The following is a 25,747-nucleotide window of genomic DNA, read 5'->3' on the forward strand; positions in this document are numbered from 1 at the left end:
GGGAAGGGTATGGACGACTAATGATAACTGGCACCATTTCCCCACCCCCAGTTTTCATTTGAAAAAAAATTCTTTCTCTTTAATATAGCAGGTGGTGAAATTAGCCATAAAAAAAAACACTTCAGTGAAGCAGATACATTTTTTAAACGAGGTACTTTCCAATATTTATTAATTAAAAAAACAAACAATAGGGGAACTGAATCCTCACCCCAGGGAGGACCCCTGAATCACACCCTCTTAAGGCACTCAAATATAGCCTAAAGAGGCGTTTCAAAAATTTCAGCATCGAAAACTTTTCGAAAGAGAACTTCTGAATTTACCAAAAACATCCTAAATTTGAGTTAAGGCTACAATTTAAAAAAATTTTTCTAGGAACAGTAACCCCCCCCCCTTTTCTTTGTATTTAATACAGTCAGTGTAAGTTTGTGTTTAAGATTGATTTTTCTATTGAAAGAGCAATTCTCCCCCCCCCCAAAGACAATTCAAAGTTATAAGACTTCAATTTCGAAAATGTTCCGAGAAACCCCCCCCCGAATTCCCTAACTCTTTACTCACTCAAAAATAGCATTTCAATACATCGGCATGGAGAAATTTTCAGGGGAGAGAGCCCCCCTCAACTCCTTCCCCTAAGTTCACTACGTTTGAATTAAATTTTCGGTTCCCCCTTTTTATCACGGAAGTTTTAAGAATTTAAGTTCTAAAATTTATTGAGAGAAAGCTTTTGAATTCCCTCTTCTTAAGTCCCTCAAAGATTACCAAAAGCTGAGTTCTGAATACTTCAGCTTTGAATTTTTTACCAGGAAGGGGGACCCCGAACCCCAGGACTTAAGTTGCACCTTTAAGACTCCAGTTTCGGAATTTTGCCTACAGAGAGCCCCCTCCCTCTTGACATTGTCAAAGATAGTCTAAAAGTTTTAAGACTTAAATTACAAACACTTTTCGTGACCGGGTCATAAATTCCCTTTCTCTTAAGTAATTTAAGTATAGACTCAAATAGCTTTTAGTACATCAGCTACGAAACATTTTCAGGTTAGAACACCAAAACCACCTCTCATCAATTCACCAAAGATAGCCTAAATTAATGCTTTTAAGACTCCAGTTTCCGAATTTTTTTTAAACTACCCCTCCCCACTTTTAGATCATTAAAGACAGCCTAAACATTTTTGACTTATAAATTTTTAAGAGTTTGCAGAGGAAAAAGCCCAAACCACTCCTAGCTTCAAAAATGACTTTTCAATTCAGTTTTTCGATAATTTAATCTGGAGCCCTCGAGTAGCATCCACCCCTCCCCCTCTTAGATTGTCCTAGATACAAACGTTTTAAGACCTCAGTATTGTGGGTTAATTTACTGACTTACCCTCTTTGCAAGAGTAGCGTTTTTTTTGCTAATTTGTGCTGCCATTATTTTTCTCGTTTCCTTCTCTCTCTCCCCCCCCCCTTCTAATTTCGATTCTGGCGAGTGTTAGATTGAAAGACATTGGAATTTAGTGATTGCTCAAGTCTTAGAATATTTTACTAGAAACATGTCAAAAATGCAAGAACAGTTGCCCATCAGTGTTTCAAACCTGCTTGAAATCCCCCCCCCCCCCATTCTTTCCAAAATTCCTATTTTCATTTAAAACTTTAAAGTCCCTGATAGTTTCCGTTTTGCCTGGTATGTGGACGCCCTTTGCTGTGGCTAAACATTTCATCCCGTCAGCAATCACACTCAATCAGTGATTCAGATTCATTTCTAAGACATTTTTGGAAGAAAAAAAAAACGCGCAAATTTAAAAAAAAAAAAAAAAAAAACCGAAAGGGTGATCGAAAATAGAAAGAGAAAAAGCTAAATTTTCAAATAGAGACGATTAATTCGATAAATCATAGACAATAGCGAGCAACTCCGCGGTCTGCAATGCAGTGAGTTGGAAATAACAGAGCAACCTAAAAAACAGCCAAACGGCGTGAGTCTAAAAGCCACTCCTCCAAAAGCACATTGCAAGCAAAACAAGCCCATGGCGGAAAATAGAGAGTAAATTCGTGGTTATGGAACAGTCCAGTAATATTAAAGCATATTTTTCAAACACTCAATTTTTCTTTTTGCAGTAAAAGCTGAAGGAAAGTCATCGAACTTCTTTCTGTAACGACCTCTGTCTCGAAGTTTTGTCCAAGATGGAAATCCGTCCTGAGACGGAAGATCTTGCACCCATGGGCCTTGCCCTCTCACTTTTGAAACTTAAAAATTAATAATCTATTGAAAAATGATTTTTTGCAGGGTGAATTGATTTTTTCCACCAAAATAAGAACTAAAACTTCCAAACAAATGAATTTTTCTCACCTTATTTCATAAAAAAAGAAACTGAATTGAAAGGGGAAAGTCTGCAGTGGCCATCCATTGATTTTTGAGGAGATATTCCATTTTTGGGATGTTATAGAATCATTAATGTAAAAAGCCTTTAAAACAACTCAATGCTAGAAAAAAAAAACAGCTTCTGCGGTCATGCCTCCTAACCCCACACACTTTTTTTTGGCCCTCCTCTTTTTTCGTGCACCAGCTGTTTATAACATACCTGGTTATTGCTGTTGATATTTCTGTATCTCAAAACCAGAACGGCAACCTCAAAGGCCTATACACATTTGTCTTGCACATGCAAAGGATGGGACGGGCTATTTTTTAACGATTTTTTAAATGTGTACAAATGATTTTTTTTTCCTTTTAGAATTATGTTTACATGGTTCGATGCAGAATAGGATTCAACATACAATGCACTAATAAACAGAGAATCTCAATTTTTGGACTTATGCTAGTCGGGCTCTAAGGTAAAGATTTATCTACTAATTCAACTGTGGAAATATACCATCTTTTTGGCAGTAAACCTTGGTTTGCAGATTGAGTCTTTAGAGCCGCTTTAATGCAGAAGTACTTGAACTTTTAAATTGCATGTCAAAGTGAGGTTTTTATTACTTTTTGAAAGATTTGGAGTTACCAAATAAAATATTGAAAAACAAAAAGTATTTTTACTTCAGTTACACTCTGTAACAAAAAAAAAAAAATCGACGAACCTAGAAGCATCATCCGATTGCTTTGAAATTTTATATGCATGAGTGTTTTGACCAGACATGCAAATGATTAAAATTTGGTGTCCAATGAATGAATAGTTTGATCTAAAGCACATTGAAACTGTGCATCCAGCAGATGTATATAAAGAGAAGTTCTTCAACAAATGTTAAAACTTTCGGTTTGATTGCGATTTAGATTACCTTTCAACAACTTAAAAATGCCTCGCCGCATGGTTCGTGTTCATTAGGAGCAACTGTTAGAGTTTAAAAGAGGTCATATCATTGGATTGAAAGAGGCCGGTTGGTCAAATCGGAGAATCGCTCATCATTTGAGTCGAAGCGATGCGGCTATTCGAAGAAGCTGGCAAGGATGGGTGGGAAATGGCAGAGTTCAGTTTTAGGATGGTAGCGGCCGACCTAGGGTCACAACAGATCCTGATGATGTCTAATCAGCTGTCACAGCGCATTCTTCATCTCTATGAACCATCAGCCGTTGAACCCAAACACCAGTGTCCATCATGACCATTTACAGACGGTTAAGACAGCGAAATCTACGCTTGTGGCGACCGTTATGCCTCCTGCCATGACACCTACGCACTGCTGAGCCAGATTACAGAGGTGCGTAGCTCGATCAGGTTGGAATGGAGCCGACTGGGGACGTATAGTCTTTAGCGATGAATCCCGCTTACAACTGTGTCATAACGATTATCGAAGACGTGTTTGGAGACACCCAAGGCAGAGGGGGGATCCTGGTTTCAATTTTGCATGCCACACTGGCCCTCAACAAGGCATTATGGTCTGAGGTGCCATTTCCTTTGATAAATGGACCCCTTTGGTCGTAATTAGAGGTACACTTACTGCACAGTGGTACATCGACGACATCCTAAGACCTGTTTTGCTGCCGTTGCTTTTGCAGTACCCTCGGCTTGTTTTCAGCAGGACGATGCCAGATAACATACGGCACATGCTGCTATGAACTGTCTGCAAGCTTGTCAAACTCTTACGTGGCCTGCCAGATCGCCAGATCTGTCTCCCATCGAGCATGTCTAGGATATGATGGGATGGCGATTGCATCTGACAAGGAATGTTGATAACCTCGTCCGACAGTTGGAGCGAATTGGGCAAGAAATACCGCAGGACACCCTCTGGGAGCTTTTTCAGCATGCCGTGCTTCAGCTTGTATCCCGGCTGGAGACGGGTCACTACCCTATTGAACTTTTTACTGTAACTCTGACATAAATTATTCAATTGTTCTGAGAATTTAATCATTTACTATTCTGTGCATTGTCTTTCTATCCACGAATTTTTGCTCAATCGGATCACTCCTTCTTGGTGCGTCAATTTTTTTGTTATAGAGTGTATTTCTTTTTAAGTTTAAGGATTATTTTTACCTTTGCAGTATGGTTGACTTCCCTTATCTTGTGGATCAAGTAATGTTTAATATATGTTCAGTTTCATTTAGTAGAAATTAAACATATAACATAAGCTACTGTCATGTGCAAGAGACTACAGAAAAAAAAGATGGGTATGGCTATATTTTGTCCCTATTTGTTGGCCCTTTCCAACTAACAAGTTGCATTTAAACCCTGTGCCGTGCAGGGTACAGCACAAACAGAATTTTTATTTTGTTCTCCTACTAAAGGAGGGTGGAATTTCATTTTGATAGACAATCATCAAGTACAAAAGAAATCAGTTTGAAGGTATACTTATGATTTCAGATATAACACATTAATAAGAGATTAAATTAACCTAGAGCAGATAATATACAGTTTAGTAGCTTATTTAGATGAAGGATGTTGAGGCTGTTGTACTTTTAATCTAATTAAGCTAAATTTGAAATTTTTTAAAAAAAGTGCAACAAAATTAAGCAAACCAAATTTCACATTACCACTTTTTAATAACTTCATCCCCAAAATTAAAAGAATAATAACTTCAAAGACTGATATTAAGAAATAAAACAACTTACGTAAGGCAATGTGAGCTCCGTCATGAGGGGGATAATTCCGTCTTAATGAATTGATTACACATAATCCAACTGAGCCTAAGTTATGCTCTCTACATTAAAAAAAAAAAAAACAAAGGTATTTTATCACTTGTAAACTTCAAAATTACAACTTTTAACAGTAATTTAAGCTTATTAAAGTGGAGGATGCTAATGAGCTAAATTTCTGAAAGGATACCAAAACCAGGGGTCATTGTGTTAAGCCTTTCAAACTTGAAGCTAATCTTGAATTTAGGAAAAATTACAACTTTAAGAGAGTTGCAGGCATTTTAGGAATAGTTTACCAACTGCAACCAAAAGTATTTTTATTATTGCCTTACATTTATTGGACATAAAACTAAAAATTTTAGTTTTTTAAAAATTGAAAATACTAAACTATAAAGAAATTTCTATTCAAATTAACAGCTTTTGTGAATGTAAGGATAAAATAAAAAGACAGTTTAGATTTATCATTTATATAAACTTTTAAAAAAATGATTTGGGGAAAACTTATACTTACTTTACAAGTTGCAACACCTTGAAATAGCATGAGAAAAGGGCACTTTCAGCTGCCGTCTGATATTTAACATTAAACTTGGGCCCCACTGTGTGTATAACATATCTAGCAGGTAAATTATATCCTTTAGTTAACTTAGCTTCTCCAGTCCTGCAAGCTATAAAATGCTATTATAATGACACAAACATGAAACTCATCTACACTTATCAAAATACCTTTGTGCAATCACAAAAACATCTAAAAAGCTAGTATAACATATTCTAAAAAATATTTTAGGACATTTATTTCAAATAGCACCATAATAATTATGTTTCAAATGTTCTATATACATATATAAGTACAAAGCAACAAATTTTTTTTTACCTTTTACATTAGAAATGAGGTCATCTTTAAGCTGTAAACCAGCTCTTTTAATAAGCCTGTCATTTAATGGGCTTCTGTCAGTTAAGGCTTCATTAGTAGAATGAACAATAACTTGAATCCGCAGAGAGCATATATCTCCTGCCCTGTGGTTGCAAAAACAGTAAATTGATAAGTAAAATTTTGAAAAATAAAGAAAATACATCATTGCATGAGAGAGAGTGTATTGAACATAATCATATAGCATTTAAATTCTTCACAGCACTGAGTATTTTATAACAGTTTTGGACATCAAAGTTACCAGAGAGGGAAGAATAATTGGAACCCCCCCCCCCCCCTCTTCAATTATACTTCACAATGATTATGGTTATTCACAAATAATAATCTACATTATTTCTTTTAAAAGATATGGAGATTCTTTTAAATATGATCAGACCTAAATTTTGAAATAATGCTTTTATAACAAAGACTGATAAAAGGCACAATAAAAAGCAGAAAAGGAAAGAGTGAAAGTTATCATGTGGTTAAAGTAAATCAAGGTATAAAAATTAAATTTTAAAATAAATTCTACAGAACAAAAACTAATTCCTTTTACTTTACCTTCTATAAAATGTTATTGACATATTAAATTTATATTCAGCACTAAGCCCAAGCTTTATATTTGCACCTGAAATCTCATCAGCAATTTAGATTCAACTCAGCAGATTAAAGAAAGTTTGTACACCCCATTCACTGTGATTATTATGTAAAGGTCTGTTTAGGTTTCACTATGGATCTTTAGAAAATTTGATACTGCCACTATGGAGATTTTATGAGGTTCACCATTTCAAGGGCTCAAATTCAAAACAAATCTAAATGGCTGAAATGAATGTTTGACAAAAATCATGATCAAATAATTTGCTTTCACTTTGTTGACATTTATTTGCATAAAAGCAAAATCTCAAAAATGTTAGAAGTTTTATTACAAAATTTTCATGATATATTTTGTTTGCACTAGTCTAATACTATCTAAATACAGGGCAATTGTAATTAAAGTTGTGATCAGACCCCGAAGTGGTTTTTTGAGGAGAACAAGTAGGAAATAAGGAATCAAAAATTAGAAAAGTAGGAAAAGAAGGAAAAAAATCACTTAAAAAAGTAGGAAAAAATAGGAAGAGATAGGACTACACACACGTCAAGACGACTGACAGTCATTAGTATGAAAAATAAACTGGTGGAAACAAAGATATTAATTACAAAAATATGAAAATAAAATACAAAGAAAGAAACACCTTTCAACAATACAGTAATAAAATTTTTAAGTGTGAAAAAAAAATAATAATAGTAAAACTCCTATTTTTGTGCAATAAAACCATTTCAGTTAAAGATTAGTTTTGTCAAAGACGAAAACATTCGAGAGCATCCATTTATCATTTGAAAATACTCTAACACTTTCAGCTCATGTTGTCATAAACTATGATACAAAAGCAAAGGAAATATTAAATTAGTTTTAGTTGAAAATAGTCAGCAGCTGACATGCATTCTTGCATAAACAGAGGCAGATGTTTAAATTTGAAAAAATCGGAAAAAGACTGAAAATGCAGAACTAAAAAAAATTTGTCCTTAAATATGGGACATAAAATTTATAATAAAATAATTAAACTAAATAAATAACGAAATAAGTAAACTAAACGGTTTGTGCACTATGTTATGTATTTTTAGCATTCAACATACATTTTTATTTAAGGCACGTCATTTATGGGGGTCAGTGGGGTCAATTTCTCCCCTCCATGGCTTTGGAAAATTAATGCTTAACTATACAAGTTTGGGCGCTTTTTGTTGTTTTCGGATAAAATTTGCATTTAGTATACATCCTTCGCTAGCCACCACCAGGGGCGGGGGGGGGGGGATCAATGTGACGGCCAGTTTTAATTTTAATCAAGCAATAAAAACGAATATTGTTTTAATGGTTTGATGAATTTTACCTCCCTTTTGTTCCAAAATTTTTGTCACCAAAAAAAAAAAAAAAAAAAGGAAACATCCATGCATGGTAACCATAACATTTTTATCAAAAACAAAGATCAGTTTCTAATGTTTCTCTGTGCATAAAAGGGAAGGAATGTAGTTTCTCTCAATCCTCACCATACAACAAAAATATTCATTCGGAAATTGTTCACGAAATTGAGAGAGAGGGGGAGCACCTGGCATCAAATGCCTGCATATATCTCTTCCTCCCCCCTCCCTTTGATCAGAAGCACTAAGTACTATAACTTACAGTAGATGCGCCGCATCGGTATGCTTGCCGCACCCCGAAAAGAGTAAGAATCTTTCAAAAAAAAATTTAATATTCAGAAATTCCGCATTGCCATAAACACAGCACATAAGAATGATGAGCAGCTCCTCGATATTGATGATATATCAGAGTAGAAAATACCCATTAAAAAGAAAAAAAAATTGCTTGTGGCTCTATCCCCCCAACTTTTAAAAATGTGAAGAAATAAAAACGGAATCTCCCATTTAAATTGATTTCCGATTTTTCTCCAAAAATCGGGAACGTTTTGCCCATCCAGGTTTTGCCGCTCTTTTTTTTTTTTTGCAAATACTCTTTGCAAGAAAAGAAAATGAAATTTAATAAGTTTTATAATCATGTTTACGATTTTGAATGAACAATCATCATATTTATGTACGAAAAAAGTTAGTTTCCGCGATTATTTTTGAAGTGGTCCGGTTTTGCGAATTTCTGTTATCTGTCGATTTTATTTCGTATTAACATTGATAAAATATGTACAGTGTACAAGTTTTTCATTTTTTGCTTCCTTATGTTCCTTTTAAGGTTTTACATTGCCTTTCTGTTTAAATAGAGCTCCATTTCACTTGCAATCATGCAAACAATAGGAAATGCGAATAGGAAATTCTGCCTTTCCCGAACTTTTTGAACAGTCGGCCGTTTACTTTAACTAAAGCTTGTAATTTACGGGTAAACAATACATGATTGCATCAGAATGTGCCAGTATCTTTTTTTTTTTTAGTTTCGTTAAAACAGTAGGCTGAAGTTGGGGCGATAAAAAGAAAAGTCGATCGTAAACGCCGCAACGGCAAAAAAGTTACTTACGAAAATTTAACTTTTAAACACACAAACTCCGCAACGTTCTTGTTCTTTCCAGAAATTAATGTAGTCAGTCAATGAAAAGCTCAGGATCTGCTTGCTTCTTTTGATTTTTAAAATTGAAACATGCAGAAAATTATAGGTGCGACATTGTAAAAATAAGAATCAATGCACAATTAAAAATGCTATACTAAAGAAAGAAAAAGTAGGAAAAAAAAAAGAAAAAAGTAAGGAAATAAGGAGAGAGATCTGAAAAGTAGGAAAAATAGGAATTCTTCGGGGTCTGTGTGATTTAAAAACCCTGTCATCTGAAAACAACCAAGCAGAATGATTTGAGATTTTACCAGAACAATCGAGAGATCCTGAAAATTCGTTTGGTCAATTTAAAAAAAAACGTTCCAAAATATGCTAGTTCATGGCACTGTTAAGGTTAACATTGCTGTTTTGAGATTATGATAATCCCCAACACATGACATGAGTACCACAGACATAGTATCAGCACAGATACCCTCAGATCTGCTGTGCAACATTTACACTTCTGAATAGTGGTGGAACAAGGTTAATGATAGATAACCAACTTTTGTGTCAATTGTTAGTAAGGTGCTTGTTTAATGAAGCTCCTCTTTTTCACTTGTTTCTATGGTTGTTAACATACTACCTTGAATTTAAATCAATCTTTTATTAATCCTTGGGATGTTTCTTTTTGGCTAAAAACGTTCCAGTGTTTAATGAAATTCCTTTAGACTTTCCCCAGACATTATTCTGACAGTGCGATTTATTTGCACATTTTAGAGTTTTTTCCTTTTGACATATGAAATTCCATGGTTTCACGATTCTTCTGATGAAATATCAAGTAATTCTGCTCAGTAGTTTTCAAGATAGAGCCTTTTGAAATTGCAACTCTATTTATAATCACCCTGTTTATTATACGTTTTAACTGTCAATTCACAAAACACAAATATCTGCATAAACTACACAACTTTTCAGAAGTTGTGCAGTTGAGAAATTCCTGTTATGCATTTCCAAGAATAATCTATTTGCTAACAAATTAAGTCTCAAAAGGGTTTTCAATCTCTTCTCCTCAATGCTTAGAAAGTCCTCAATGCAAAGCTTAGAAATGAAAAACATAGGCATTACAACAAAAAAGTGGTACTAGATTTCCTTCTTAAATGTGGCTAGCATGCTATGGAGCATTGGTCGGAAATAGTGCACCACAAGTAGCAACCCCAATGTAGTAGCTACATTGTTTAGTAGTTTGGAGTATAGTGAACTACTTAAAAAAATAGAGTAGTGAGTAATACGCTGCAAAAAGTTTTAGTTTGTAGCGATTTCTTGAAACTACTTTCAAACAAAGTTTAAAAAAAGAAAAAGAAAAACGAATCTGACTGGTGCAAATCTTATGCAAGTATATCAGTGGATACAATGAGAAATAAGATTCATAATAGAGCGAACCTCAGACACATCATTTTGACGCCATTAGTTTGTTTGGCATCGTAATCTTCATACTTTGCAAATATCTGCATTGAATAGAGCATGGCTTAGAAATAAAAGAATAAGCGATATCTGTCAACTTAATAGCAAATTTGGTTTCGGACAACCAAGAATGTTCTGTGGATGAATGTTTTACATTTGAATCAGAATGTTCCAATATTCACCAAATATGGAAGATATAGTAATTGTTATAGAAGAGGATAATATTGGACTGCACAGGGCAACTTACAACAAGCATCAGTGTCATAGAAAAGTATATTTATGCAAACATTGCCCATTAAGCAAAAAGCTTTTTGTATCAATATCACCCACATATAGTTTAAAATTGCACATTGAAGTAAGCTAAGCATTCTTAGAAATGTTTTATATTTCAGATAGCTTATAATATTAATTTTCAATAATGAATACATTTGGGAAAATTTTCAGATATTTTTCTTTTTTCTTTTTTTTAGTGATTAAGAGTTGATATATCAACATAAGAGTAAATTATTTGGATTGAAAAAACATTTTTATTTCATTTTTTCAGAGGAATAAGGAAGGAAATGGTGTCACAGTTTGGACCCCTAGCTTGAAGCTTAAAATTAATTAGTTTCAACAAAATATAAGTTCCCTTAAAATTAATTCCTAGAATGAAAATTAATATTTTTCTCATCTGTTTAAAATATGTTCATTATCTAATCAATTTTATGCATTTGTATATCAATTCAATTCAAAATATGACTGCATCCATGTACATTTTCAAGTAGCCAAGTTGCGCTTCTTGAATTTAATATTAGCTCTAAGGAAAGAATTAAAAATTTGAAGGTTGAATTCTTTCAACTTTCTAATTCTTTCTTGTAGCAAATAGGCATAAAAATGTTTTGGAAAGACAAATTGGCTTAAAAAAAAGAATATATTAATCTAGAATTATTCCATGATCAAGTAAGCTGATGTATTAATCAACCAGATTGCAAATTTTGTTTTTTTAATCTTCAAATTGTGTATGTATTTTATTTTTTTTAAAAAGAAGTAAAGTAGCGATTACATATCAAAAATAGTTTGCAGTTACTTCATTAAAAAAAAAAAAAGTTCTATTTGTAGCTACCTACATTTATAATAAAGTAGTTGTAGTTCACTACAAAAAAAAAAATGTAGTTTTTCCGGCCACCGATATGCAGTATACAAAACACAGACTAACCAAATTATTTTTATACAATGAATATTATATCTATTTTCATAATTTGTATTTTAATGATAATAATGTTTTAAAATTATTGCGATGTGCAAATGTATTGATGCAATCTAAATATCGCCCTTTCAGTGGAACATTGACACAACTGCAAAAATGTGTAATTTTACAGGAGAACCAATATTTTCATACAAAATTAGTTTTTTCATTACCTCATGCAATGAAAAATAACTGAGTTACTGCCCTAGTGGCTAAAAGTTGAAATGCAAATCTGCCAGTGTTTGTCCGAATGGAATAACCATGTTTGGACCCAGTGACGACACAACTCATTTTCAATTAGTTTTGCAGTTAAGTCAATGTTCCATTGGAACAACAATATCATTTTAATGTGTTAGTTGCTGATCTTGCGCTAATGCATGGCTAAAAAGTTTCTAAACTTCACTATGTATTGTACATTTGATGAGCCTACTCGTACTGGTGTGTACTCACTTCAACGACAGCAAAAGTGTTAATATATGGGTAAAATTATCCTTACAATGTTGATATCTGTAAAATGCAACATCAGGTCCAAAGCAGTGTGTTAATAAAGATCTACTATATTTCTGATTGCTGTAAATTATTCATCTTTTCACACAGAAAAAAGTGGATTCCACACAATGGCATTTTCAAAAAGGTAATCTAAAAGGCACACAAGTAGAATACTAGCAAGAACTAAAAGACATCTCTACTACAGTAAATAAGGACAAAAATCATTAACGAGAGAGATTTTCATCTTAACCTATTGAGATCTACTCTTTTTAAGAAACCTTACCTCTGAATATATTAAATTTGTCAGAATATGACAAAAAAATCAAAATTATGTGTTTTTTGTCACATTTCCTTTGTTATAAGTGCATATTTTGTTCTGTTTTTTAAGTCACCTAATTAACATTCATTATTTAATGAGGAATGTTAAAGCTTAGGATGATAGCAAAAGCATTCAAACAAAAAAAGTCATTAAAATAAATCTATAAAACTAGACAAAATGCTTACCATAAGGCAACTTTGCTATTAATTTCAGATTTGAAAGGAAATGGGCTAACATCATGCACTTTTTCTTGGTTACCGAAATTGCTTGAATCAGGCAAATCTCGAGGACTAATTTCACTCCACCTTTTCAAAGAAGATGCATCAACAATTTCTGGAGAAATTCCCAAGGGATCCATTCTAAAATTAACCATATTTTAATATGTTACATACTAATTTAACAAATTATATCAAAAGTTTAAATGATACACTTGCTCTAATTTTAAAAGACACAAATAAGTTAATATATTTAAAAATGAAAACATTTATAATTTGCTATCATGTATTGAGGAATGTAACATGTGGCTGGTTACCTTGTAAAACTCGATTTTAACAGATTTTTTTTATCTTCAGTTATAATATATATTTATTGATAACCCGACTAAGGGAACAAATTGTAAGAAACAAGTTTGGTATTGGTTACTATTTTAGTGTTATTAAGTAAGATCAATATTTTATGATTTAAATTTTCTGTCAGTTTGATGTAATAGCAATAAACTAAATTTAACATTCTTGTATATCAAACTAAAACGTTACTCACGCTATTATTTTGTTGTCGATCACAGGTTAAAAAGGAAAATATTAAAATAAAATAAAAGGTTAAAAAACTGAAACCCGACTACGGCAAAATGCACTAAAATGTAAAAACCAAGGTAGTTGCTGTTTGATCTCATTGTCCATTTGCTTAAAAAAGTTTCTTATAATTTATTCTTCACACCATAGTTGCTGTGTCGGAATGAATTGACATATTGTTAATTAAATGTAAGTATGAAAAAATCAAAGAGTAAAACGGCAAGGATCATAGACCAGCAGGTTAGTGCTTGGATTTGTAGTCGGCACAGTTTCGATTTGATGCACTGGTTTAGGGAAAAATCTTAAACTGTTTTAATGATGTGGGATGCATAGCTGTTTTTTGCTATAGATCATTGTATCGCCCAGCCTTGAGCACTAACATACCCCACGTTCATGGTCTGAAGAAATGCTGTCATAATTTTTTTCTTTTATGACAAAAAATAAAAAAGCTACGAACAGTTATCAAATAAAAGAACATACTTTAGGAAAGGAGTTCAATTTATTACTCTATTTTTCATTAAAAATGTTTAAAAATAAAGTTGGTGATTTAAGAAAATAACTCCATGCTGAAAAAATAGCAGTATTTTTTTTTTTTTTTTTTTGAAAAAAACATTCCAAACATTCCTTTAATATAACTGTACCACGTGATTTTGTTATTGGATTTGTATGACTATAGAGGCTATTTGTTGGTCATAAATTTAAAAAATATATATATTAATATTAAAAATATTGAGAGTGATCCAAGTGCCCCTCTGTCCAACAAACCCCTTCTTCCTCTAAATAGTTCATGCCATCTGTAAATGTACTAAATGATGTAAAATACAGAATTCTATTCTTATTTTACGTTTTTCTGTTGGAGATTCCAATTAAACTTTTAATTTATTTGAAAGGAAAACTAATAAAAAATGTTGTAGAAAACTGTTTGCATACGATCAATATTGATACCATATTTACCTTCAGGTTTAAAACTAGAATTATGTCACGCTGTGCATGCGAATGCAGTGAGAAATATAATACCTTTGAACATTTTTGTCAAAGAGCAAACAAATTTTGCTTTAAACTAATCACTCATCCAATTTTAACAGTATAACTTTAGCTAAAATATGCGAAAACAGATTCAATCAGCTCAAACTATTAGAAAAAACATTGCAGTCACACACCTACCTCTAATCATATAATTTCTTTAACTCTTTCGTTAGTTACAGAAGGAAGTAAATAAATTTTAATTATCTCAATATTCTTTTCAAAAGTAAGCTGTCATGGAACAGAAAGTTTCTCTTACAAAACAACTAAGTTTCGAAGCAATGAAAAACATTGCAAAAGCCTCAGAAAATCTTTTGATATAAGGCAAACTACGAAAATAGTTTATATTATCTCAAATACCTTGATAAAACAGCTTACAAACAATTCATTTTAGTCACACTTTATAAGGTGGCCACTGCTCCAACTTCCAATCATAAGAAATCTGTCACATGATTAAATTAGTCCATAGAAGTTTTTAATACGACAGAAACTTTCTTTAACGAATGGTTAGATCGCGACCAGATGATTCTGTGACGTCATCTTTTGACACTAGCTTTTGCCATAATTTTAAAATCGAAATTCTTTCTGTTCAACACAATGCAATGTGAACCCGCAAAAGGAAAGAGAATTTTAAATAAGATGCAAGCTCTTTTTGTCATTTACTGGATGTTGTTATCAGGATCCAATGTCATGGCTCTAGAAAAGTTTCGCCAAAGTTTCGCTTGGCGAACAAAGCAAGACGGCGATAAATGTGAAAATATGAAACGCTATTTGTGCTTGTGAAGGGCGTTAATGAGCACTAAAATTCATTTTCACTAAGCTCTTCTTGCGCGTGCGTAAGAATAAATTTGTGCTTCGTCTTCTAAAAAGATGGTTGTTAACAAAGCCCGACTCGGTCTCGGAGGATTGGGCGCCGTAAAATTGGCGCCGCATATTGGGCGCCGAGCATTTTGGGCGCCGGGAACTTAAAAGTGATATTACTTTTTAAAATCAACTAATTTTATTTTTAAAAGCCAAGGGTTGAAAGTTCACTCTCTTGAAGCAGCTCACTGCCGGTGCTCATGGACATGAAAGAGAACCATATTTCCCAATGTATTTTGTAGTTTTTCTTAAGTATTTTGTAGATATCTTGCTTAATTAATTTTATTTTATTATTAAAAGTCAACGGGAGTGAGAAAGCACCCGTTGTTGGCGCTCGTAGACATGAACATAAGTTTAATAATTTTTGTGATGTATTTTGTAGTTTTTAAATTCCAATTATAGCTTTTCAATTTTCAATTTATTAAATTTTTTAAAGCTAGGGGTTGAAAGTACACACTCTTGCACGTACCCCCTGACCAGCAATTGGGCGCATAGGTTCGAGGATGAAAACAAACAGAAAAAGTAAATTGCACAGAGGGAGCAAAAAAAGGAAAGGCGACCAGGTTCTAAAAGAATTAAAAAATAAAGTCCGGCAGTTTTGAAGGTGCAAAAAAAAAAAAAAAAAAAAAAAAAAAAGGAACTAGTTATGTTGTGGCCATCTCACGAATCTTTCTTCTATATCTTTCTTATGATTCTGATCCCTCCCCACGCTTGACGAGGAAGCAATATTCCCAACAGAAACAAAATTACACACGCCAAAACTTGACGAGCATCCCCATTCACGAATTATCTCAAAAGCAAAGCAAAGAATGAAAATAGAAAAATTATTTTAAAAGCCTTGCTTAAAATATTTACAATCATTTATTTGTTAACAAACACAAGGTGGCAACAGTTAAAAAGTTTAAATCTTCGCGATTATCTGGTCATTTGGGGCCGTGGTAGCCCGATCGGTAGAGTGTCGGATTCGGGGCCGGAGGGTCCCGAGTTCGAACCTCGATGGTCGAAGACCCACCGTCGTCATTAAAGGGGACTGGGCGACGTTAAATATGCTCGTGGTCTCAATGTCCTCCAAGTGAAACGATACCTCTGGGGGTGCTAGCACCAGGTAGCTATTAGCTCCTGGACTAGTTCTAAATTATCATTGACTGTTTGATCCGGTGATGGTGCTGCCATCTATGCATAGATAAAATAATGCAGGCAAGGCACTTAGTATGCAGTCCTCGACATAAATACAGTTGTAGTCAGTTGTGACTCTGAAAAGGAATAGGAATCTGGTCATTTTCCAACAGCTAAAGTCACGCGGTGCGCAGACGACAGTCGATTACGGTTTATGTTTCTTATTTGTTGTATTTATAAAGCAACTTTTATTCGCACAAAAAAATCAGCCCCCTCTCCCCTCATGAAGCGATGGGCGCCAAAATTGAACCAAGGCATGTTTACACATGGATTCACATTTATTCCAAATTTCATCCAGAACGCAGCATTATTTCTTGAGATATGGCACTCATCATCATCATCATCATAGTTGACTCGACAGCCCAGGGTGGGCCAAGGCCTTCCTTTGGAGAATCTTCCAAGACGTCCTAACCAAGGCATGTTTACACATGGATTCACATTTATTCCAAATTTCATCCAGAACGCAGCATTATTTCTTGAGATATGGCACTCATCATCATCATCATCATAGTTGACTCGACAGCCCAGGGTGGGCCAAGACCTTCCTTTGGAGAATCTTCCAAGACGTCCTACTATTTGCCTGGGTTGGATTCTGTTGAATCTGACTTCGATATTCTCAAAGATATGGCACTCACAATGGAAAAAAAAAGGACGTTCGATTGTGCCGCCCCCTTTTCCGCTATTGACACCAAAATAGAATCAATTCTTATACACTCTATAAGGGCTACTTTTCGATAAATTTTTGTTTGATTCCGTTCATTATTTCTTGAGATACAGCAGCCGCAATCGACGACAAAAAATGTTCTATAGCTCAACCCCCGTTTGAGCTATTGACACCAAAATTGAATCAGCAACTGTACCTGTTCGGGGCAACATATGTACCAAGTTTTGCTTGGTCCCGCATTGCTCCCCCCCCTTTGGAGGAATTCACGCGAAAAACCAATGGGCACAAGTTCACATAGGGGCACATAAGTGCACCAAATTTCGTTCGATTTCATGCGGTTGCTGTAGAGCGGCCACAAAAAACTGGTCACACACATCATACGTGACACACACACACACACACACACACACACATACACACACGCACACACACACACAGAGACAGACAGACTTTCCAAAAATGGTCAAAATGGACTCAGCACACCTCAAAACGTTCGAATCCGTCAAAATTCGAAAATTTGCACTTATCGAATACTTTTTTCTATATATTAGATATAGAAGAAAGTAAAAAACGAAGAGGCACAGGTTTAAAGGGACACATGTTCAAGGGCCACAGGAGGGAGGTTATATATATATATATATAACATGAGATACATTTAAAAAATAAATTCAGATAAAATTGAAAGAAAAATGAAAGAATAAAAACCAAAGTGCACTGTAATGTCTGTGTAAAGCTGCTAGAAACATAAACAGTGCAAACATATTCATGAATAAACAAACAATATAAAATGGATATTTCAATAAGCAAGAACACGGAAACAACACCAAAATGAAAAAAGTGAACCAGGGACGGATACTTTTTCAAGGGAGGACCAGTCCCTAAGTCCACAAGGTATTTTCTGTTTAGCAAGAGGGAAGGTCCGAACAACATGCTACCCTCCTCGAGAGCCTTGGAGAAGAATTGAACATGAAAACATACCTGCAAATAAACGAACGAAAGAGTTTTTAAGTGAACCTGCAAAAAGAAAGAACAACCAGAAAGGTCAGCATTCTGGTTGTTGCTTCTTTTTGCAGGTTCTTTTAAAAACTCTTTCTTTCGTTTATTTACAGGTATGTTTTCATGTTCAATTTTTCTCCAAAGCCATGAAAATATATAACATAAATTTGTCCATGAATATATATATATATATATATATATGTATGTATGTATGTTACAATGGGAATTTATAAAGGGTTGTTACAACATTCACAACCATTTTGAAACGTTTATTGAAACAAGGAACACATTCCATTGCACCTCTATTACTCTTAGTTCTCTGTGCTTTATTATAGTCAGCGCCATGAACGAATTAATAGCATACCGAATACTTCCGAACTTCTAAGTTTTTTAACACGCATGTATGTAATATTTCTTGTCGATATAGGTATTTTCTTTTGTACTGAAAACATTTTTAAGCGTTTAAGCGACCGCACATTTATCTTACACCAAGAACTAGCTCTGCGTGTTAAATGATATTACTCTAAACTATCAAAGGGACCTCTGGCCCTCAAACTATGAAGGAGTGCTTGCCAGGCACCTTGCCTTCAGAAGACAATACAATAGATGGTGGTGCCGTCTATGGACAGTTCGAGAATTTAGAAACAGGCCAGGACCCGAATAACTTTCTGGTCTTGCACCCCCAGAAGTATTGTTTCACTTGGAGGACATTGTGATCACGAGCATATTTAACGTTACCCAGTCACCAATAATGACGACGGTGGATCTTCGACCAGCAAGGATCGAACCCGAGACCCTCCGGTCCCAAGTCCAATTCCTCACCGATCAGGCCAAAACGACCTCCAAATGCTATTACTGGAAAGGGACCATCATTTCAAAGTTTTCCAGGAGGGGTGGGGGGGGGGCAAGGATGAATACTCAATGCGTTTGACAGAGAAAAAAAAATAAAAATGCGTGCAAAAGGCATGATTACATTATGTTTTTAAAGATTAAGGAAGAAGGGGACTCAATTGACCGCTTTCATCGCCCAATTGTCGGGTCTATCTGTTGGTCAACCGCACAGGGTATGGATTAGAAGAGGAAAGAAGGAACCCAGAAGTACATTTTTTGGAAAATAAATTTTATTACACATTTATGTACACCTTTTATTTGCATATAAATTCATAAGTTCATAAGCGGATAACAATGTAACAACGGAGTATTTTTTGTCATTCCAAGATCTAAAACCGGAAAACTTTGAGACTTCCTTAGTGGATGAGGACTTAAATTTGATTTTGCAATGTACCAGTTCATCGAAGAGTCATTTCTTAAAATAGAGTTTTCTTTAGATGATGCAAAGTTCGAAGACACACAAGAGTCCATATGTTTATTGCCAGGAAAGTGTTGCATTTTTGTGAAAGGTGAAATAAGATCAAGAGTATACACGTCAGGCCTATGCTCTTCAAAAGTTTTCAAAGGGCGAAGATTTAAGCCACCTGTAATAATAGTGATAATAAGTTTTCCTGTGAGGCAACTTTTACTTTTTTTCAAATACAACACTAATAAAATAATACAATCAAATACAAATGTGAGCAGGGCTGAATTGAAACTTAGGAAACTCTAAAATCGTGATTTAAGACGATCTTCGGTGATGTTTCGGGAAATGAGCTACCGTGGGCTGGTAAAAGGCAGTAACTGGCAAATTATTTATTTATTTTTTCTTTTTCTTTCCATTTTCTTCATCCATTGCACGTTAGCTGTATTGTACAAGCTTGCATTCTTGGTGTCCGCTGAAGAAAAAGCGCGAAAAAAACGTCTAAATTTAACATTTCCCTGTTAGCTTTGAATTCAGAATGCGTTTCTTCAATTATTTCAAAAGCTCATTCTGTAGATAAGGCCGTTTACTTGCCCACGGCAGTGAGGCTCTTTCAACCTGAGACTTTCTATTCCTGAGAAGTAAGTTAAAATCTCATTTTGATGCTTTTTCTGCTTTATCTTTAATTCGTATGACAAAATGCTTTCGTACTTTCCCTTACTCATCACAGTAAAGATTATAGTTTACTTGCATGTGAGCAAAGTACAGTGTGGGCAAAAAAAAAAAAAAAAAAAAAAAAAACTTTACATGAAGTCGGCAATTGAAAACCTGACATGCAAACTTCTTGTCATGGCTTTACACGATATGCTCACTTGTGATTAGGTCAAAACAAAAAATTCCAAATAAAAGGACTTTTCTCATGTTCTTACACAAAAAACGGAAGTTTCATTCGGAATAGAGGAGCCTACGGTGGCCATTCTTCTCAAATTTTGAGGATATATTCCACAATTTTTACAGTTTGTTTAATCAGTAACGTTAAAATTCAATAATATAGCCCACTTTTACATGGGAAAAAAATCAGCTTCAGGGGATACCATCCCTAAACCTCCACACCTCTTTTGATCCCCCAGTTTTTTGATACACCCGTAGAGTAGGGTAAAAACGTGAAAAAGTGCTTAAAAATGTTTTTTTCCCCTTGATTCGACCAATTGAGGATTAAAAAAATTAGCACACGCCTACCTCTTAGGCAATCAGAATAGGAATTTTAGAGCCTTTCGTCCACTACAAAGCTAAAGTAGACGGTGAAGAACCATGAGTGGGGGATTTTAAAAAAATTGCTTTTAAGCAGTCTATATATTTTTTACCCGACTGCGCGTGCGCGACGCAAAGGAGAGTAATGTGTTTATCAGTCTATGTATGTATGTTTGTTCCTATGTGGCGTACTAGGGACTAAACGCCTTGGTCAATTTTGGTAATTCATACGCCAATCGATTTGTCTTAACCTTGGGAGTGTCACTAAACGCATGACAGTAATCAAAATTCACCATATCGACAACCAGTTGCGATATTTTGTCAGTTCGGGATCGGCGCACGTTTGGTGTTGCACACAGTGTCACAAGCTACCTGCGTGCGACAAATGCAGGCAGTTTTCGCTACCTGAATTTTTTTGTTTACTAATACTAATCGGGATCTCAGTGACCGAGTGAGCTAAGCGATTGCTTCTCCCACTTGAGGTGGTGGGGGTGGGTCAAGACACCCTCGCTCCGGATGTACTTTCCCCTCTTTCTGCTGTAAATTCTTTCATGTGTTCTTTATTTGTAATCTGTACTGTAATAAAAGTATATTATGCGTAGCGAAGGCAAGACACTCAGATCGTTGTCCTCATCAAAATAAGCTCGTGCAATAAGCACCAAAAGAAAGAAAGTCTACCAATTCGATTTTCAACTCTAACATGTTGCATTTGTTTTTGCCTTGATTCAAGGGACTGAGTTTCGCGACGTGTACTTTTTCGACAGGCTTTTTTTGTTTTTCGAGAAAGATTTTACTGACTACGTTTCCGATTTCGCGTCATCATGAGTTATACAGGCTGTTTATATAGCTGTGCTGTGGTTGACTTAAGTACGCGCATTTTTGCCGAAGGTCAAGCACATGTAGCTTTAAGCGGAGTTAGGTCCCTAGAGGGACTAATTATCAGTAGTTTAGACTACCGCAAGATACTTAATAGACCTCACGATACAAAAAAACTCTCTCAATGAAATGACAAGATTGCGAAATGTACCGCATCATAATCATAATAACTAAGTCAATGAAAATTAACTAAAAAGTGTCAAATAAAAAATTATTAAATAAAAACAAAAAACCCGACTGCGTAAAAACCAATAAATAAATAAATAAATAAATAAATAAATAAAATAAACAAATAAATAAAAAGAAAAATGTATAAGCCCAGTAGTTTAGAATGTTATTAAGTACTACTGAATAACTACATCGTTGAAATAGTTTTATAACCGTACACAGATAAGACAAATCATAAATTCAAAAGCAGAATAGAAGGATCAACAGTCGGGGCCCATTCAAATTTTACGGGGTTCCTTGAATCAAAAAGGAATGGGCCCCGACTGTTGATTCTTCTATTTTGCTTTTGAATTTATGATTTGTCTTATCTGTGTACGGTTATAAAACTATTTCAACGGTGTAGTTATTCAGTAGTACTTAATAACATTCTAAACTACTGGGCTTATACATTTTTCTTTTTAGTTTATTTTTGGTGTTTACGCAGTCAGGTTTTTTGTTTTTATTTAATAATTTTATTTTCTTATTCAATGGGGGTATATTTAATTTCTCTTGTGGCCAACGATAGTAATAGGACGGAAAAAAAAAGAGAATAATCAGTTATTTAAACCGAAAATCGGTTTTGATTAGCGCCGAAATCTATAGAATTTAATGTTATTTTTTCAAAACACTCTAGAAAAAATTTACTTTTTGAAGTAATTATTAGTCATCAATGGTCTGTATGAATGAAAAAAAAAAAAAAAAAAAAAAAGAAAACAAAAGCTTTTGAAATTGAAAAATATTTTCATTCAAAAGTTACACATTCTGGAGAATTATCCTTATGTGACTTCCTTTTTTTCTAGGCATGTTGAAACTTTGAAATGTGGATAAATATTATTAAATAGAGCATATTGCAATGAAACAATACAAAAATAATTTAAATGGAATAAGTCCGAAATAGAAATAGTGAAGTGGTATTATATAGCTTTAAAAGTCATAATTTCGTTCAAGCGTCTTTATTTTATTACTACAGGGCTTTCTAACTTATTTTACTATTATTTGTGTCAATAGGGTAGTTTTAACTAAAGTTAATTCAACGTAAAAATATAGCTTCATTTTCATTTTCCTTTTTATCGATGGTCATCGCGATTAATAAAAATGTATTCTTAAAATTTGTTTTTAAAAAGTTGTCATTGAATTTCTATTTCAAAAAGAGCTAACTCTATTCTGTTACTTTTTGTAGCTTAGTGAAATTAAATTTTGTACGACTGGAATTTACCACAAATTCGTGGTAAACTGAAGAATCAGAAATTAATTGAGTAAAATAACTTTGAGAAGGTTCGTTTACACTGCTCGACGGAAAAAATGCAACACCAAGAAGGAGTCGTCCAGAAGGGATGAAATTTGGCAAAAGGACAGCATTGACTCAGTAGGATTCAAGACAACGCAAACGGCGATGTACAAGGAAACACGTCTTGGTACAGAATCAATAAGAGTGCGGATGATGTTCTGAGGCATGGTTTCCCATTGCTTGTTAACCATTTGTCAATAATCATCCTCTGAACGAGGCAGGGACAGAGTTTTCAAACGGCGTCCTGTCACATCCCACACGTGTTCGATTGATGACACATAAGGAGAGTATGGTGGCCACAGAAGCATCTGTACACCATGTAGAGCACGTTGGGAGCGAGATCACTGTGCTGGCGGTCGTTATCCTGCTGAAAAATTGCATAGGGTACCCTCTAAAGGTAAGGGACTACCGCAGCACATTCTGCACGTATCATTCGGCCAGCATAGTGCCCTGAATACGTCCTAGATGTGACGTGGTATCATTCGCAAGACCGCCCCCCTTCTAAAGTATGACGCCGCGTTGTTGAGCGGTGGAGCGCTCCATAGTTGCTCCCAAATGAGACCTATCTCCACGTCGATGCCATACTCGCATGCGGCGACTATTACTGGAAAAATAGAAACGTGACTCATCTGAGAACACGACGTTCCGTCATTCCGTCATTCAAGTCAACGGCATTCAACGCCAAGAGTTTTAAACTTTTAATAATCATTAACTCCTTCAGACCTGGTGTTCGGTATACCGGACATACACTTTAAACAGCTGCTAATCATTTAATAATTGATTTAAATAGTTGATTTTTTTTGTAGTTGACTCTTTACATTCTACTTATTATAATCTGTGAAATAATTTTTCGTTTTGGGATTGACAACACTGGCATATAATGAGTGAGAGGTAGAGAGTGGCTCATTTTTCCAACCATGGATTTTTATCTGAAAAGCGATGTTTTTTTTCCTGATTTTTTAAAAAAATATATAATCTTTAATTAATCGTTTCAAATGCTTTTATTATGTTTTATAATTGTTTGTAGAATGTTTTATAATGAAGTTTGTTTGGTATTTTATCGTTTTTGTATATGAAATATTGATTTCAAAAATATAAGTCCGAAATATTGGACGTGCCATAACTCTTTTAATTTTTCTCCTACAAACTCAAAAATTTGTGTATAAGATACCCTTTACCGTAGTACACTGTGTACCAAATATCAACATTTTTGGTCCAATATTTCATAATTCCGACTGAAGAGGTTAAGTTGTGATTTTGCAGAATTTTCTGAAAGAATAAAACTTCTGAGTAATACTTTATACAAGAAAACATAGTATATATCACATAAATTGGCTTTTAAAACTAAATTACTATACTGTGACGAACGTAACATTTTTGCAACCTAGAATATTTACATAAATGTCGCTCTCAATTTCTTTAAAGTCTAGGTAGATATTATTGTAAAAATAATGTCTTGCCTAACCTTCATTTTTAATGCAGAATAATACTCATTTTTGCTTATAATGTAGCAAAAACGAATATTTATTCAGAATATGATGTGTGACGAACGTAACTCTGCACCATTCCAAGCGTTGACGTATATGCTATAAGGACAATGGCAGTCTTCTGAACGAATGGCGTGAGTGCAAGACATTTGCAACCAAAGGTTTCTGGTCGATATGGGAACATCCATGGTGTCTTGCACATGCAACAGAATGAAGGTATGCGTAGCTGCCACCGCGTGTCGGAGAATGCGTCGATCCACGCGCGCTGTAATCATTCTGCTTGCACCCCGATAGGAGCAGTGGACCCTCAGGTGTGATGTGATGATAATGCACCTGCACCCCTCAAAATTGCCCCATTTCTTTGCTTCAACCTTCTTCGCCACAGTCGAGGCATCGTGGCTGCATCCATGTTGGTATCAGCTGCGATTAGACGTAAGGACCAACCTACCCTTCTCAGTCCGATTACCTTACCCCCCGTAAAATCGTTTGTGTGCTGGTAGTGCCTCTTGATGGCGGCCTGGAATTCTCTTCTATTACACATATGTTCCGAGACAAGAACAAAATTTCTTCTACGATTTGTCTGATCCTGTCTGGAAGAATTAACGGCACCAATATTGCAAATTCTAAAAGTTCCTTCTTTTATATGATACTTCACCTGCGTTGGAGAGCTGCGCATGTCGCGTCATTTGCAGTACTCAGTGACGTGCTTCTACCATAAAATTTGCACAAATGTCTGACCACGCTTTCTTAGTGTTGCATATTCTTCAATGTTAAACAGTGTATACCTAACTAACTACCCTACCTAAAAAATCACGGTAGCTATCTTTCTCTTATTTCTTCAACTATTAAGTGATACAAAAACATCAATACGCTGATTTGAATTAATTCGTTGATTGTCAATCCTGTTTGGTTATGTTACCTTAGTGGTTCATTTATTCTGCGAGAGTCGGGTAAATTGCTAGAAATTCAAGGTAATATGCCATATAGCTGCATTTTTTTTGCAATGAAAAATTATATTCATAGTGTTTGGTCGTGATAGATTTTACACAGCAACTGTATTATCTCTTAATATAGGTCAGTACAAAAACTGACGTATATTAAGAGAAACAAGAGGTATTATCTTTTACAAATTTCATTTATTAATTTCTTTAAAAAGTGTCTGCTTAGGTGGGGCGCGATAGCTCGACTTACTCTTAAAACAAATATTCAAAATTTATAATTTGTTTGAAAATACTTACTTTCAACCTGCTGAATACAGTTTCCATTCATCAAAAATGTAGCAAATATTGATGACGGGAAGGAAGAGTAAGAATTCGTGTCTTTATTATCACTACGAAAACATGTC

General features: G+C 34.6%; 2 protein-coding genes across 3 annotated transcripts in view; both read right to left on the reverse strand.

Moving 5' to 3' along the window:
• LOC129231227 (protein GDAP2 homolog) overlaps positions 1–14,818 on the reverse strand; it is a 40,518-nt gene extending 25,700 nt beyond the window's left edge. The window contains exons 1-5 of one of the 2 annotated variants that reach the window (XM_054865489.1): positions 14,663–14,818; positions 12,674–12,847; positions 5,901–6,043; positions 5,541–5,694; positions 5,006–5,094 (exon numbers count right to left, since the gene is read on the reverse strand). In XM_054865489.1, the coding sequence (XP_054721464.1) occupies positions 5,006–5,094; positions 5,541–5,694; positions 5,901–6,043; positions 12,674–12,846 (559 nt within the window). In that variant the 5' untranslated portion in view covers position 12,847; positions 14,663–14,818. Of the gene's footprint in view, positions 1–5,005; positions 5,095–5,540; positions 5,695–5,900; positions 6,044–12,673; positions 12,848–14,443; positions 14,642–14,662 lie in introns of those variants that run through there. The other variant, XM_054865490.1, reaches the window with a different exon arrangement.
• Positions 14,819–19,160: 4,342 nt separating this feature from the next.
• Positions 19,161–25,747, reverse strand: part of LOC129231164 (T-box transcription factor mls-1-like) — a 29,275-nt gene continuing 22,688 nt past the window's right edge. The window contains exons 7-8 of the mRNA XM_054865412.1: positions 25,641–25,732; positions 19,161–19,474 (exon numbers count right to left, since the gene is read on the reverse strand). Of these exons, the coding sequence (XP_054721387.1) occupies positions 19,161–19,474; positions 25,641–25,732 (406 nt within the window). The remainder of the gene's footprint in view (positions 19,475–25,640; positions 25,733–25,747) is intronic.

This window comes from Uloborus diversus, chromosome 10 (genome assembly GCF_026930045.1).
Source record: "Uloborus diversus isolate 005 chromosome 10, Udiv.v.3.1, whole genome shotgun sequence".
Lineage (NCBI taxonomy): Eukaryota > Metazoa > Arthropoda > Arachnida > Araneae > Uloboridae > Uloborus > Uloborus diversus.